Here is a 17,960-nt window from a genome sequence, read left to right as displayed (position 1 = left end):
CAAACGCATCCATTAAGTGTGCACTGGATGCCGCAGATACAGCTGCCAGAGCAATAAACACCAGCGTCATGCTACGACGACACGCCTGGTTACGAATCTCCGGATTCAAACCTGAGGTTCAAAATAACATCCTCAATCAGCCGGTCAACCCCGACTACTTATTCGGGCCAGAAGTTGACGCCACCCTAGAGAAAATAAAAAAGGACACAGACACTGCAAAGTCCATGGGGGCTCTCCAAATACAGACCTTTCGGAGTGGCTCCTTTCGTCGCCCCGGGAATCGAGGAGCAGGCAGAGGACAGGGGTCACAGCAAACCTACAACAAGGGCAACACACAAAGTACCTACGATAAAAACACCCGGGGTGGGTATCGTGGCTCCAGCACAAAGGGCAGAGGACGCGGATACGGCAATACCAGGTCCTCCCCCAAGAACAAACAGTGACGCCCTCTCCCTTCCTCCCGACCACATAACACCTGTCGGGGGAAGGCTACAAAGGTTCCTGTCCACGTGGAACACCATCACCACGGACAGGTGGGTCAAAGATATTATCAAACCCGGTTACTGCCTAGAATTAACCTCCACTCCACCCACAATACCACCAAAACACCGTCCTATGTCCTCAGAGCACTTAGCGCTATTACAGCAGGAAGTGCTAAGTATGCTGGAAAAAGGCGCAATAGAGGTCGTACCCGTCCACGAGCAAGGCACGGGGGTGTACTCCCTGTACTTCTTAATACCAAAAAAGGACGGGTCACTCAGACCTATACTAGACCTGAGACCCCTCAACCGCTACATTCTCTCAGAGCATTTCCACATGCTCACCCTACAACAAGTCCTCCCGCTGCTCAAACAGGGAGACTTCCTGGCCACGCTAGATCTCAAAGACGCGTATTTCCACATACCCATTCACCCCTCACACAGAAAATATCTCAGGTTCACTATTCAAGGGCAGCACTACCAATTCAAGGTTCTCCCCTTCGGCGTGACAACAGCACCCAGAGTTTTCACAAAGTGCCTAGCTACTGTGGCTGCACATCTACGGAGGCAACACATTCACGTCTACCCTTACCTGGACGACTGGCTTGTTCAGGCAAAGTCAGCCCAGCAATGTGCCAGCCACATGTCCCGCACCATTCACCTTCTTCACAGTCTGGGGTTCTCACTAAATTACCCAAAATCACATCTCCAACCCGCACACGTACAACAGTACCTAGGTGCGACCATAGACACTCTGGCAGCCACAGCTCAGCCAAATTTAGTGAGGATCAACAGCATGCAAATGCTGATTTCCAAGTTCAAACCCCAACACTCCCTTCCTGCGCGAGTGTTCATGCAGTTGATAGGCATGATGGCCTCCTGCATCTTCATAGTCCCACACGCGAGACTACATATGCGCCCGCTTCAGGAGTGCTTAGCACGTCAATGGAATCAGGCTCACGGGCAACTGAAAGACCTAGTGTTGGTGAGCGGTCGGGCATACAACTCTGCATTGGTGGAACCCACAAAACCTTTGCAAGGGCCGACGGTTCCAAGAGCCTGTTCCACAAATAATACTGACAGCGGACGCGTCTCTCCAGGGATGGGGAGCTCATGTACTCCATTACACAGTGCAGGGACTATGGACAACACAACAAAAGAAGATGCACATCAACCTTCTGGAACTGATGGCAATCTTCCTAGCAATGAAAGCATTCAAAGTACACTTGTGCAACAAAGTCGTGTTGATCCGGACGGACAACATGACCGCTATGTACTACATACAAAAGCAGGGAGGAACACACTCTCCACAGTTGTCTCATCTGGCTCAGAGCATGTGGAAGTGGGCCATTCAGAGGAACATGTTCCTCATGGCGGAACACCTCCCCGGCAAGGACAACCAGATGGCGGATCTGCTCAGCAGACACAGCCACCAGATGCACGAGTGGGAGTTACACCCATCAGTACTCCACCCGTACTTCCAGCAGTGGGGTCATCCAGACATAGACCTATTCGCCACAAGCGAAAACGCAAAATGCCAAAGCTTTGCCGCCAGGTTCCCACATCCGCAGTCGCAGGGCAATGCGATATGGATGAACTGGTCCGGCAGATTTGCGTACGCTTTTCCCCCAGCGCCGTTGATACCGCTGGTGGCGCGCAAACTCAGACAACACTCACTGACACTCGTCCTGGTTGCTCCAACGTGGGCACGCCAACCATGGTACACCACCTTTCTCGAACTTTCCGTGGTGCCGCATCAAAGGCTGCGGATCAAACCCGCGCATTTGACGCAGAACCATGGAGAGATTCAGCACCCAGATCCGCAACAGCTGAACCTGGCAATCTGGCTCCTGAAGTCCTAGAGTTTGGCTACCTCAATCTGCCACCTGACTGTATGGACATCATTAAGGAAGCTAGAAGACCCACTACCAGAGCTTGCTATGCAGCCAAATGGAAAAGGTTCGTAATTTATTGCAATAACAATGACATTAACCCGCTAGACGCATCCATCCAAAACATTATTTGTTACCTCCTACACCTATACCGATGCAATCTGGCATACACCTCAATACGTGTCCATTTGACCGCAATATCAGCCTATCTCCAGAACAGGCAGCACCTCTCTCTATTCAGAGTGCCTGCCATCAAAGCATTCTTGGAAGGACTCAAACGAGTAATTCCTCCAAGCCACCCACCAGCTCCAATGTGGAACCTCAACTTGGTCCTCACACGCCTGATGGGTCCACCCTTCGAACCTCTACACTCATGTGAGATTCAATTCCTCACCTGGAAAGTAGCTTTCCTAGTAGCGATCACTTCTTTGAGGAGAGTTAGTGAACTCCAGGCACTAACCATTCAAGAGCCATTCATACAGGTTCACGCAAACAGGGTCGTATTACGTACCAACCCCAAATTCATGCCCAAAGTGATATCGCAGTTCCACATGACTCAAACTATTGAACTGCCTGTTTTCTTTCAAAACCCACAAACTGTCGCAGAAAGAGCACTCCATACACTAGATGTAAAGAGAGCCCTCATGTACTATATAGACAGGACTAAAGTCTTCAGGAAAACAAAACAACTCTTCGTTGCCTTTGCTCCACACCACAAAGGTAACGCCATCTCCAAAGCAGGTATAGCCAGATGGATCGTTAAATGTATTCAAATTTGCTATCAAAAAGCTAAACGCACATTAACAATTCCCCCACGAGCCCACTCAACACGTAAGTTAGGGGCCTCCATGGCTTTCCTGGGAAACATTCCTTTGCATGATATATGTAGAGCAGCCACCTGGTCCACTACACATACATTTACCAAACACTATTGTGTAGATGTGCAATCAAAACAGCAGGCAGCTGTAGGACAGGCTGTTCTCAAAACTCTTTTTCAGACCGCTGCAGCTGGCACTGGTGGCCGCCGCTAATAGAGGGTACTGCTATATATTCTATGCACAGATATGAATTCAGCAGCCCACATGCCTCGAACTGAATATGCTACTTACCAGTATGCATCTGTTCTTGGCATGTAGGGCTGCTGACATTCATATCGCCCACCCTCCTCCCCGGCGCCTGTAGCAGCTGCAGCTCTCAGAATTACTGTAAGCATGGTCATCACTTTCTGTATCTACTCCATCACTGCCACAATGGCGAAAAACAATCTGAGGATGGAGAGGATGCCCATGCGCACTGTGGTCCAGGGGAGGAGTCACCTATCTCAGGATACTTCGAAGACTCTTCCAGGACAACAACGTGCAAACATCCGGACCCAACACTAGTCGGCGATCTATGCACAGATATGAATGTCAGCAGCCCTACATGCCAAGAACAGATGCATACTGGTAAGTAGCATATTCAGTCTCCAATTATCGCGTTTGAGGTAATTGGAAACAGATGGTGCTCGCTTTTTTGTTTGTTTTTGCTTAACCTCGTGGTAGATATAAACGGTGCCTCGGAGGGGGTCGTTTCTCTGCCGCTTCAGTGTGTCTATCACCGCGCTGTTACAAAACAGGCGTCATGCGTCTTTTCATAAACTTACACAAGTCCGGCACCTTGCTTCGCTTCTGGGCCGCGGCGGTAATTTACAAGAGACAAAAAGAGATAATATGAGTTTGTTGTGTTCTTCGCTGCCACTATAGATGTCAGGCGATGGTTGAAGAGTGTTGTTCTTGTGACTCGCGGCACATTGCAGTCTCTATCTGTGGAGTGGGCTTTGCTCTTCACTGCCTGCTGGATGGGCAGCGCCAAGAGGCTTACTTGGCATCTCCGTGTGCACTCCCGTCGTGTCCCCGAGTGCCGTTCGTGATCTCGGACAGGGGTGTGTGGGGGCTCTCGTGGCTTGCTGTTGTGCAGAAGGGGGCTCTACTATTAAGCCCATTGTGCCGGTTGGCCCTTATCTCCCCTCTGCCTAAAGTGCCCAGAATGCCCCTTGCAGAGGCATGTGTGCTGCTGGCCTGCTGCTGTAAGAAGCCAAAGTCGCCCCTCCTGGTCTCTGTCAGGTGGTGTGGCATGCAGAGGCTGTGGTTCCACTGCTTGTTCAGCCATTCTGCTCCTCATCCGCCCCCCTTTACTGAGGGCAGATGATGTTGGCCATTGTTGTGCATCATGCTCTGAGGATACAGGCTCCAACAATCACAGACTGTTCTTGCCTTCACTGCGTCACTTAGGTGCAGCAGAGATGCGCTCTCTCTCGTAATGATCAGGGCCGATCATGAGGTTCCGCCGTCGCATTGCACGTGGTTTTGGAGCTGGGCGCTATATGGAGCATTGTGTGGGGGTGGTCATCTCCAATAGTGGCACATGTGCTGCAGGACTTGTATTAAAATTGGATTACTTGGTCCTGGATGACTCCGTAGGGTAAAAAATGCTTCACCACGCCCTCTCCTTAAATTTCGCTGCAGGTGTAGCGAAAGCGTGCCTACCGTGCTGTTAATCCGAACGCTGAGGAGCCAGGCAATTGACATTGAGCAGGAAAGGAACTGGCAGCGTTGCGTTTATTAAGCAGCTCTCTGCTGTTGATGGATGTTACTTTTTGCATGATCGTTCTGTTTTCAATACACTCGTGGCCGAGATTATAAGTGCATTGTGCCTGCATTAAGATAGTGCTTTGAACACTAATACGAGCACTGAAGCGTGTTTTGTAATGAGTGCTTGGCTGTACTTGACATGAATACACGAGAGAAGCGCTTTTGTGTCACGTGAGTGAACAGTGCGCCGTGCTGACCGTGGCTCGAGTCGCAGCGCTAAACAGTGCGAGGCAGACAGAATAAGGAGACAGGGCGCTCAGTCAAGTTGCATGGACTGTTACTATATTCTCTGCAGGCCCCTTTCCTGTCGCAAGGACACCGAAGGATTTTCAGTTCATCACTTCTGCTTTGGCCAGCGCTCAAATAAATAATTCTTCTCTCTCTTCTATAGATTAAACAATGACTGTCTAATGTTCACGCGCCGTGAATGGCTTTCTCGCACTTCCGGTGTAACATAGTGGTGAGGCGCAAGGCTGGAGGTTCCCAACTGTCCTCTTGCGGGATGCCAGCACATCCCCATTCGGAATCATTTCGGTATCGCGACGGGTTCCTCATGCCCGGGCTTGGTTTCTCGCTTCATGGATGCTTCCTAATGAAGTTGGATGCTTGCTTGGGAGTCTGGAATATATGTTGCTTGCCGTCGTGCAAGACTCTCTGGGTATAGCATGGAGTATTGGATGTTGGCTTTGAGGAGGAGGAGTTTGACTGGCAGTAATTTCCTCCTCGGACAGCCGCAGTGAATTCCAGGTATAGCGAGCCATTACTGTAGTTGAATGCAAGTACACTACACATACCACTAAATACCACGTAATTACAAGCCACATAATTACACTCTAATCAATGCAACTTAAATACACTACACATATTACCACTCACTGCCACATATTTACACAGCATATAATTACGCTCTAATCAACACAACATAAACACACTTAATATAATAACACTCAGTGCCACATATTTACACTCTACTCACTGCAACATACATACACTACATATAATACCACTAAGTACCATATCATTACAAGCCACATACTTAGACTCTACTCAATGCAAAATGAATACACACCACATAATACCACACACTGCCACATAATTAAATGCTACATAATTAAACTGCACTCAATGCAACATACACTCCAAACACTAAATGCCACATAATTACCCACCACATAATTAAACACTACTAAATACAACATACACACCACACAATACCACTCAGTGCCATATAATTATATACAACATAATTACACTACACTCCATGCAACATACACTCCAAACAATACCACTCAGTGACACATAATTATATGGTACATAAATACACTACATTCAATGCAACATATTCTACAAGTAATACCTAGAAATGCCACATAATTACACACCACATACAAAAAAATAGAAGACATTTTTTCATTAATCTTTTAATAAAGATTTCAGTTATATGTCATCTTCATTTCTATAAAAATAACAAAAAATAATTAACACTTTTTATAACTTTTCAACATAATACACAGCAGCAACACTACTCTACAAAATTGCCAAAAATTTGTCCCAAAGGCGAGACCTATTGGCTACACCAATGGTTGTTTTGGTTCTTGTGGCTGAGCGGTGCTCTGTTAACCTTGTGTCGGACGCACGGACACAGGAGCAGATATATTACATTCTGTGTTTTGCAATTCGTGAAAGTCTTCAATTTAATTTATTTATGATTGTATGTATACGTTTCAGTAACCAACGCTCCATTGCATGCTTTGCAGTGTGAACATTTATGATTACCCTTCAGTGCATTTTGTCCACAGATGGTTTTTTGTATAAATGGAGCTCTGGTTTGCATCCTTGAATGTACCACCAGATCTCTTAAGTTCTTGTTCCGTCTGTGTGCACACATCGGGCGTGGGTGGTGGTATTAGTTTCATTATTAGCATTCAGAATGTGCCACTGAGCATTGATTATTTGACGTATTTTTCTAATTGTAGACCGAATGTCTTGTCACGCATACTAGTTTGGACAATTCAGTGCGTTCTGAGGTTTGTAAAAGATGGTCCCGATCAAAATACGGACTAATCGTCTGGGATAGCCACGGTTGATAAATTTGGTCTTTATTGTTTCAGCTCTGAGATCATAATCTTTGAGATTGGTACAGTTACGCCTCAGGCGTAATAATTGGCCCATGGCTATACTTTCTTTTTTACTCTTAGGGTGGTAACTGGTGAAGTGTAAGAGTATTTCTCGCTGTCGGTTTTACGTAAAGATCCACCTCCAGTTTAAAGTCAACCACTTTAATTTCTATATCCAAAAATTCTATGCTCTGGGTACCTGTGTTAGCATGAAACACAAATTGTCATCACAACTTGTCTTTATACTTGAGATGCAGACTACTTCTTTATAAGGAGCAAGCTTTGTTAGGGCATTTTACATGTCCGTTGTTGGTTTGACCACTTGGTGTCCTGCGAGTGCAGAGTGTTTTATTCGCAGTACCATTTTTATTCTTGCTGTTTTAGGATGGTATTGATTTAGATGACTCCGGGAGGTTTCCCTTTGTCCCTTGACCTCTGAGGATGAGCTTTGTGCTCAAGATGTTTTTGTCAAGAGACATGTCTTGATTGGAAGATTTTCTGACGCAAGCTTTTAAGAAGCAGTTCAATATGCTAAAATGTGCAATGGTTTCGACCTTTCATTTTCTCTCATAGGGACATGTTGGTATGCCAGTGGTAAGTCTGGCATATAGGCACACTCTTGTCTTTACTCATTAGAGTATTCAGCGTTGTATGTCCTTACTACTCTTGTGGTGTGTGTAGGAAGGTGAATATCTGACTATGGTTATCCCCAACTTTTTGCCTAGTGTCTAGCTGGTTTTTCGACTCAGTTGGCCTGAGATCCTGCCATTCAGGGTCTCAGGCTGTCTGCTCTCTCTTTAAAATGGACCCCATGTACCCAAGGTACATACCCAATTGGTAAGGATCACCTTATTGGACCCTGTACAGTGTACCCTAGGTACCCAGGGCATAGGTGTACCCTAGGCCTCCTAGGGGCTGCAGCATGTATTATGCCACCCCTGGCCTGGCCTTCCAATCAGACACAACTGGCTGATCACTCAGCTGGGGCAAGGTCGTGTGATCACCCCTTGCTTAGATATAGTATACCTATATCTACCCTTAAAATAGACACATGTGTTCCTGTGAGCCACTCCTATGGCAGGCCTTAACAATCCTGGAGGCAGAGTGCTTCGTAGCATGTGAGATGGTGCTCTAGCATGAGCTGAGCCTGTCTGCAGCTTTCGGAACCATGTCCTTATAGCTGTTCTATGATATAGCCTACCATATACTCTTAAAGTACCTTATAATCTTAAACGGTTATGGTAACTATGGTTTGGCTTTATCAAAACATGTCGTGTAAGGTGTCTAACACTTTGGAATAATACCCCCATACCATTTCTGGTGATGAGGATATTATTCCCCCCTTCTAGAGGGAGAGACATGTTACAATCCTACTTTGCTGTTTAACTCTGACCGAAGCCTCAGCATCACACAATGGATGCTGCTGCCACAGACACGAGTCTGACCTCCTGCAGCTGGGAGCCCTCCCAGCCAGGGAGGCCTGGACAATAGGTTTCCTGCTTGGGGAGGTGCTAGCACCTCCCCTGACAGACTTTAGTGTATTGGGGCAGGGAGGGCTGAAAGAAATGAGACATGCCTGGGGCACGTAAGGTGCTCCATGCATAGTCCAGTTCAAACCGGCGCTGGGGCACTCCAGCCCCAGCTCTGGCGCGAAACTGGTCAAAGGAAAGGGGGTGTAACCACTCCCCTTCCTGGTCCCACCCATAGGAGGGACCTTGCAGGTAGCCCAGCCCACTAGCCCAGTATATCAGTAGGTAGCTGAGCCCTGCAAATTAGATTTTCCTGAATCTGCAACTTAAACAGAAACTCTGGACCTTCGACATTCGACCTCAGGAAGAAGACTGAATAATCTCCCTTGTGGCCAAGGAGTGACCACCCTGGGCATCCAGGCACCATCCAGCGACCGCTGCTTGCTTTGCGACTGATCCTACGAGGGACGACTGCAGAGACTGACCAGCGCCGAGACTTCCAGACACCTCTGAACCAGATCCACCTCTACAGCAAAGCTGAGACCCGTGGAGGCGACGAGGGACGTGGGACCGGCGACTTGGGAAAAGTGGCTAGTAACTGACCAGCGCGACTTCTGAGGCTTCCTCGAGGCTGTGCTTGGGGAATTGAGAAGCCCCCATCCCAAGCACCATCTGCAAAGAAGATCCGCTCCCCACACTTCACGTGTTCTGCGTGGGGCCCTTCTGCACCTGAGTTGCTCGACGTGTTGTCCGGTTGCTGGCCCGTTGGCTAGTGACCTCTGTGACGACGAACCTTTGATTTCACCTTGCTGGTCCGGCTCCTCCAGACTGGCACTCGCTCCTCTGTGAAAGAGAAGCACCCCAGACCTTCCTGGTCTGCACCAGAAGCAAGTCCTCCATTCTGCGTGGGTTCCGCTTGCCAAGGCTTGTTGGGTCCTAACTCGACATCGACGCCGCCGACAGCAAGAGCCTTCGTGGGACAGCTCGCCTCCTGGTCCTGGTCGTCCTCGACGCCTCCTGGTACCCGTGGCTGCTGCGACAAGCTTCACCTCTTCACCTGCATCTGCACGACATCGCCTGGTTCCTTCCTGGTTCCTTCCCGGCTCCTGGCTGGTGACCTAGACTCTGACCCTTCTGCTTGCAGGTATCCTTCCTTCTTGATTCCATCCTAGGGATCCACCGGACACTCTTCACTGACTGCCTGTCAGCAACTTTCCTTCAGGCATCCATAGGAGTCACCGACGAAACCCGACGCAAGTTCACACCTATGCACCCGCAGCCCGTGGGCTAGGTAACTTGAGTACTCCGGTGCTCACAAGGGTATTGACTATCCTAGGGTCTAGTTTCCAAGTCTCGAACTCCTAGCTGTTCCAGAAGTGTCCTAAAACTGTTAATTTCTAATAACTACTATTTCTATTGACTTTTACGCATTACGCGTGAGTGTTTCCACTCTGCACCTGAATCCCGTGGGCCTCCCACTTCCTAACCTTTGGTAGTATAGTGTAGCCCCAGCGATTCCCTAGGCCTATCCTGTGTTCGTGACAGTGGTTCTTATACCACTTACTTAGTATATGGTTTGCGTGGCCCCTAGGGCCTAACTGTATTACTTACCTGTGTGACTTAATGTATGCTTAAATAAGACTGTGTTGTACTTACCTCGAATCTCATAAAGAGTGCTGAGGGTTTGACTAGAATAAATACATTCTATTTCTATATATATCTGTTGTGGTGTCCTTTCATTTGGTATTCAAGGGATTACATATGGTATAACAGCTGGCTTCACATGCCATTCAGAGTTTAGCCTAAGACTGCTCGTCCATGCTACCACTAGGATAGCTGGTCTATAAGGTTGACTTTACAACCAATCACCATAAGGGTTGTTTGGACTGATACAGGGTGTACACTAGAATTAGTGACATCATATATCAGGCCAACTTCTCACAGTGTGCATATTTATTATGGTGCTGATGGATTCAGGGCCTACGTTTTGTATTGTTTTGAATACAGGTTCTTGTGGTTCATCCTTTATTAAAGTCCTCTTGGACTAAGTGTCTTGTGGTGCAGGTTGTTTTCTCCTTCTGAGCTGACTACATATCTACATTTTTATTATATGTGCTTCACTTTTTGTAAAATTGAAAAACGTTTATGGTGCATTCTTTGGAAGACACAAATTAGTTGCCCTCTCCTCTGTGGAAGTGATAGGCAATTCATGTGTTCTTTGCTGGAACATAATAGGGTGAACTCTGTATCTTGCGCTGTGTGATAGGTAGTGTCTGAAACAGTCTGGTGGAGATTTCTAGCTACAGTTTCCTTACCTGTTTCGGTCATGCAATTTATGGTTGGAGTTTTTAGGCTTTATAAGAAGCTCTTTTTGTCATTCTCTCACAATGCTTTTTGGATCTGTATGGAGGTTATATGTTTCATGCCTTTTTAGGTATGTATATATTTCTATGTGTTTTACAGTTCCTTAGGAAATAATGGCTGTTACTTCTTAAGGCGGACTTGTGATCTAATTGTTTCGTATCACAAGTGTTGGTGCATGCGCTTGTTGCTAAACAGGATCCATTTTATATATTATTTCCTTTTAATATTTAGTTTTTTCCTTAATTAATGTTTTAATACTGCACTAATGAGTGTGTTCCCTTTAATTCTTTTACTTACCTTGGTATTTTGAGCATGCCTATTGCTTGCAGTCCTGTTCAGACTTTCAGACCATGACACTGAAGGCAATGCAGGCGCAGGCTTTGTAGATCCCTTTGGTCCTGCAGTAAGTGTGGGCCAGCGATGCTGTGTGTTGTCAGACCACTCTGAGTCTATTGTGACACAATTTTATATATATTATGTATATGTCCAGGTAAAAGATGTTTTGTGGGGAAAAAAATAAAATTACGACTGGGATAATTGATGAATATCAATATTAAATTCAAACCTATTAGTGTCATTTCACTCTCTTTACAGTGCATTATGTAATCTTCAAGTGATCATTTAGTTCAAACAAAATTCTCTTTACCATGGAGATATTGTTCATCTTTCTTTTGGTGTTCATTCATCTCGGTATAAGGGAATGAGTTCTGAGAGACTTTTTTGGGGATTTTATCAGGACAGTTCTTTCTCTGATATTTCTCTATTGTTGTGAGGAATTCGTATTACATGACTTTTGTCTTGCACTCGACCCTTTTGGTCAACAAGTTTTCCTTCCCCTTGGGGGATAGAGGTTAATGTCTGATAACTTTCAGATGGTTCTTTTGGGATTTTTTCTCCTTGTAGGGCCGATTCTCCTCGGGCTTTAGGGTTATTTATGATTTATATTTTCTGTGACCGTGATCATGGATTCTATTAAGAGCTAAGCACTTGTTTTGCAATTCTTACATACATTTGGTCAGTTGTTAGTTTTGATAAGCTTGTTTTCTTTGAGAACTTTTGTAGGATTAGTTTGCAGACCGTCCTCCAAGGGGGGTATAGCCATGGTATTTAATTCCGAAGTTAAGGAATCTGTGGCTAGATTTCACTATCAGATGCAAAAGTTTCTTACCTTCAGTAACGTAATATCTGGTAGAGACAGTCTAGCCCCAGATTCATTAACTCCCTGCTCATCCTCCCAATTCTATGAATGACCTATGAAGTAAGGGTTATAGCTTTTTCAGTACTGGTTTTATATACCAGTGATAACTATCTCAACTTATGCTGGGACTTAACAGACCTCTTGGCCTGGCCACATAGGTTTTGCTTAGATGTTGCCTTATCCATTTCCAAATGTGTGTGGTCGGTAGGGTGGGGGTGTTTTCTCTTTCACACTGGTTTGGACACCAGTGGGCAGTATGGATTAATTTGTTCTTTCTTTGAAAGTCTGTTTGGTATCATCACACTTTGTATTGGCGTTATCAATATGTCACGTAATTATGTGATTTAACAAACAGCTTGGTGTTGTTTTATAGGTTTTGTTTTGCTATTACCATGCCATTCATTACCATTGATAAATGGACTATAGAGTGTAAGGTTTTCTTCCCTTACAGACGGGTTATTCACCAAGGCCCAGCGTTTCACAATGTCTTAAGTTTTGTTGATTCTTTTGGGGTTTTATATGAAAAACAGGTCTGATATTTGATTTTTCTTCTTTATTATTGTTTGAAAGATGTTTGATCTTTTTGGCACACTGCTTCCATAAATAGTTTCTGTAGTGGCTCCTTGTTCTGGTGTAGAAGGTTTCACAGAAGAAACTGACGTCCGCGCACTGGAGGGGACTTATATGGTCCACCCACATCATGACTAAAGTCGACTTCATCGCGGAGCAGTACAACTCCGTTCTCCGGCGTGCAGAGGTTCTGCTGAAAAATTTCCAGATCCAGACTGGCGCCTGGGGAGAATTCAAAAGTTATTGAATCTGCGGCTAGACTGTGTCTCTACGAGACATTACGTTACTGAAGGTAAGTAACTTGAACAATGTTTTATGCTTCCACAATGTAAGTAAAGCTATATTTTCCTTATGTGGGCCAAGTTAAAATAAAATACCATTTTCTGTAGCTTGTGAGATAAAGGAAATGGATATGCAGGCCATTCTACCGCTCTGTGCTATACCTGGGTTTGTTATAGAGCTCTAGTTGAATGATGACCGTTTGCTGGTGTTCTGACCTTTTTGAGGCCAAGGTGGATCAAAGCTAGCTCCTCTGGAACCAGATTCTCAATTTGAGCAATGACAGGGTTAAGTGCGGCACTCTGAAGTAAGAGGATGTTAGAGAACTAGACTGGCTGGACCATGCTGCAGACACCAGAATAATTACTTACTCATTAGCTGTTTGCAACTCGAAATCAGAAAGGGCAGTGGTATACTATTATGCACTCCAGCATATTGGCATCCACCTTCATTACTGCTTGAATTTATGACACATTTCTGTAAGGATTTGCTTAATTTCTTGTGCTAAGTCTATCAGAGGTTGAGCAAAGATTCTCTTAGTATTGTGTAGTGACCTAACCAGATAATGTTTATTAAGTTTTATACGTACCCCCCCCCCCTTTCCAAATTAATTTCTCCAAATCTGAAATCCCGCATTTGATATTTTGTAGATTCAAATATTTCAATATTCGTCTATCAAGCTGGAAGTCCTGCTGTCAAATGAACATTTTATGCCTTTCCTAGAAACCTCGCACCTACTGCCCTGTGAAAAAGCAGCCTAGTCTAAATGGGCATCTCTTTGGAGATTTTTTAGATACTTGTCTTAAAAGTAGCTGCGTAACTGGCTCTTAAAGGCACAAAAGGATTGGCCATCTTCTAGGATATTTAATGTGGTTCTGTCAGTGTTCACTTTGTTGACCACCTAAATATAGGAGCACACATTTCCTTTTCTTTTTTAATTTTAAAATGCAGTTTTACTATGTTGTCCTTCAAATAATGAATAGTTAAATGTGAACTTGTTACTTTTTGAAAATGAAAGGTACTGAAAATGTAATCTCCCAAACACATAAATAATTTTGCAAATTAAAATATTTGATTTTTGTTCCGGATTCTACAAATAATCTTTATGAATTCACAGAGAATACCTATAATGGAGGATTAGGGCTTCAAATAAATAACTTTTTCTTTTACGTTTGCTGTCATTAAATACTGAACTATTGTTGCCCCTGTCTACCGGACCTTTTATTTATGGTTGAGCTGTTATTTTCTGTCTTAGATGTATGTGAAGAAACTGATGGACATTATCACTGTTGAGAACCCTAAGATGCCTTATGAGATGAAGGAAATGGCTCTCCAGGCCATTGTACAGCTCTGGAGAATACCTAGTTTTGTTACAGAACTCTATATAAATTACGACTGTGATTACTACTGCTCCAGTCTTTTTGAAGACCTTACCAAACTGCTTTCTAAGGTACTTAAGAAATACAGCTTTATCTCTTTGACATGTTAATAAAATACTATCTGTGTGACCCTTTGAAAAGCAAACATTCAGAATGAAAATAGACCGTATTAAGTAGATATTTATAGACTGGGGGATGAGGGCTTTGAGAACGGGACTTATTTTGTTGTTGCGAGGCGTATGATCGTAATATTAGGACTTTGTCTAAGGTAGCATGATCAGTAAAAGTCTAGAAATAAAATTAAGTATAGAATGGCAATGGCAAGCATTAGATTGAAATGAGTCTTTAGTAATATTGTTTTGTAAAGTTGAATAAACTAAGGTTGGTTGCTTGGAGTTGATTGGTGGTAGAATCACTCAAGAGTGGAGTGTAAGACTTTGATATTGCCCCTTGAAGGTGAAGAAGGGCGAGGACTAGATGTACTCTCAAATCTCTTCTGTAAGACATTTAATTGCCAGTCGTGAACTATTTTATTTTCGATAGCAAAGAAACAACCTTTTTAACACTATAGGTCTGTACCTTTAGTTAATGTAGACTATAGAATCTGAAAGAAACACATAGTGATAGATTCCTTAGCTTAGAATTACCTCCAGGCGTCAGACTGGATTCAGAAAGTTTTCGTCAGCAGTACCCCTGCTCGTCGGAAGGTGGCGTCGTGCGGCTCTTCGTCGGTCATTGGCGTTGTGGTCACCAAGATGATGTCGTGGCAGCTACTTAGACGCTGACCTCACTTTTATCTTTTTCCGCTCGAGCAAGCGCAGGTCCAGAGAGAGCGGTACCCCCAGTCACTTTTTGAGTGAATTTTTCAAGGCTTTTTGTCTGCTTTTTGAGTCGATCGACTCCTGGTGCCGTAGGGATGCCCAGCTTCAAGTCTTGCGGGGACTGTCATCACATGATGTCGGTGACGGACCCGCACCGCGTGTGTCTCTACTGCCTGGGGCGCGACCATGACCCCAAGTCATGCCCCGAACATCAGGCCATGGCGCCGAAGGCTTTGCGGGAGCGGTCCCGAAAGTTGCTTGAAGTCTGGCAGTCGGCTCCGCGTCGTTCAAGGTCCCGGTCCCGTGGGAGGTCAGGGACCGGTCGCAGAGCCACCACTATCGTTCGTCGGTATCGAAGTCTTAGCACTCGGGGTCAGGTAAGACAAAGCATCACAAGAAGTCCAAGAAGCACCATCGCTCTCCGGCTTACCCTCGTGTGATGCGGCTGAGGGTGTGGGTGAAATGAAATGAAATGAAAACGGATTTCTAAAGCGCATGGCTGCCCTTGAGCGTCCCAGCGCTAAGTAATACACTAGGCCACTGTCCCAGAACATCAGAAGGAACCTACAAAGGGAAAAGAAGGGTCTTAAGTGTTTTGCGGAATTTTGTCAGGTTGGATTCGTTACGCAGAGCCACTGGTAAGGAATTCCAGAGATGGCCCGCATTAATAGAAAAACGACGTCCACCTGTTTTCACCTTTTTTGCTCTGGGTATTGCTACAAGGTTCCCAGCTTCAGAGCGAAGGGCACGGGAGGGTTGATAGGGGCGGATCAAATCTCTAAGAATAGGGGGCCCAGATCCTTGTAGAGCCTTAAACACCATGCAGAGGGATTTGAATTTGATGCGGGATCTTATTGGTAACCAGTGCAAGGCCTCCAAAGCAGGCCGAGCTGAGGAGGTCTTGGCTGTACCAGTAAGCATCCGCGCAGCTGCGTTCTGAGCTCTTTGAAGAACATTCAGAGTGGATTCAGGTGCTGCTAGAAAGAGGGCATTGCTGTAATCCAGCCTCGAAAGCACCAAACCATGGATAAGAAGTCTCCTGGAGTTGTCAGGAAGGAGCGGCAGGATCTTCCGGACTGAACGAAGCAGCCCGTAACACGTCCCCGCCACTCGCTTGGCTTGAGTAATGAAAGATAACTCAGGTTCAAGCCAGACCCCAAGACTTTTATGGTGTCCTTGGGGGCCGGGAGGACTCCCATGCTGGCAGGCCACATACACTTGGGCAGTGACGAGCACAAATTGCCAAGAATCATTAGCTCAGTTTTTGACCCGTTCAGTTTAAGCCGGGATTCCGCCATCCAAGCCACGATGTTGGTGAGGCAGGCAGCGAACTTCTCCCCCTGGCTTTCTGAAAGAGACAGGGAAACAATCAATTGAGTGTCGTCTGCATAGGTTGCCATGGTCACTCCAAAGGGTGCCACCACCTCCTCCAGCGGGGCCATATAGACGTTAAAAAGCGTAGGGCTCAATGAAGAGCCCTGCGGGACTCCACACTGGAGGGGAATAGGCGAAGATCTAAAATCGCCATCGGCAACCTGATAAGAACGACCACTCAAGTATGACTGAAGCCACTGTAGTGCCCGTCCCCCTACTCCAATATTTCCTAAACGGTGGATCAGAATATTATAGTCCACCGTATCAAAAGCTGCACTTAGATCCAGGAGTACCAGTGCTGCAGAACCTCCTGAATCTAAGATACATCTGCCTTCCTCCACCATCTCTAGCAAGGCCGTGTCTGTTCCATGGCCTGGGCGGAAACCAGTCTGCGACCGGCCTAATAAATTGTTGTCTTCCAGGAAGCCGGAGAGCTGGCGATTAACAAACTTCTCCGCGATCTTATTCAGGCCCGGCAAGAGTGATATAGGGCGATAGTTTGCCAAATCAATGGGGTCAAGGCCAGGCTTTTTTAATAGGGCCTTCACAATGGCCTGCTTCCAGCTTGGTGGAACAATTCCATGGGTGAAGGAGGCATTCAGAAGGTCCATTGCAGGACCAACAATCAGATCGACACATTGTTTGAGGATCCGGATAGGCATAGGATCCAGCGGGGAGCCACTCTTCAGGGCCAACAGCTCCTCACAGAAAGCTTCCCTTGTAATGGGGGAGATAGAATTAAAACCCTTCATGCCTAGAACCCCCTTCGGGGCTGCTGTGCTCATATTACCTGAACTCGGGGGAAGACTAGCTAGGATATTTTGTATTTTAGTATCAAAAAACTGGGCCAGCTCATTGCATCTATTGGGATTCTCCGCCAGAGAGGCTGGGGCGATGGGAGCCGTAATAAGCTCTTTGAGAATTTTATAGGCTTCCTTTGAAGAATTACCTGCCTTATTTATTCGCTCCTCAAAGTAGGCGGCCTTGGTGGAGATCCGTGCGGCTTTATAAGCTCTCATAGCTTCCCGATAGTTATGTTTACTATTAGCGGCCCAGTCCTTCCGCCATTCCCGTTCAAGCCTCTTGCAGTTCTTTCTCATCGTCCCCAGCTCCGGAGTGTACCAAGATGATTTATGACTGTTAGTTTTATTGGCACACTTTTTTACAGGCAGAACCGCATCCAGCGCATGGCAAAGCCAGTCATGGAAAGCGATATCGGCCTCCAAAGGCCCGTGGCCAGGAGGGGGACTGAACTCAGCGAGGGAACGCAAGAGGCTGTCAGTAGGGAGTTGGGACCAAATTCTCTTATAGATCGGGGGGGACTTCTGCGGCCGGGAACAAAAAGAGTCCAGGCTGACATTGAGCTCCCCTACCACAAGGAAATGGTC

General features: G+C 45.9%; 1 protein-coding gene across 5 annotated transcripts in view; it reads left to right on the top strand.

Moving 5' to 3' along the window:
- GBF1 (golgi brefeldin A resistant guanine nucleotide exchange factor 1) overlaps positions 1-17,960 on the top strand; it is a 2,300,480-nt gene that overhangs the window by 729,424 nt on the left and 1,553,096 nt on the right. For 4 of the 5 annotated variants that reach the window (XM_085603553.1, XM_085603551.1, XM_085603552.1 and 1 more), the window contains exon 14: positions 14,254-14,448. The exons of the other annotated variant lie outside the window; for it this stretch is intronic. In XM_085603553.1, coding sequence (XP_085459679.1) covers positions 14,254-14,448 — 195 coding nt within the window. The remainder of the gene's footprint in view (positions 1-14,253; positions 14,449-17,960) is intronic. 5 annotated transcript variants of the gene reach the window in all.

This window comes from Triturus cristatus, chromosome 1_2 (genome assembly GCF_964204655.1).
Source record: "Triturus cristatus chromosome 1_2, aTriCri1.1, whole genome shotgun sequence".
Lineage (NCBI taxonomy): Eukaryota > Metazoa > Chordata > Amphibia > Caudata > Salamandridae > Triturus > Triturus cristatus.
The sequence above is the reverse complement of the archived record's forward strand: the minus strand, read 5'-3'. Positions and strand labels throughout refer to the sequence as shown.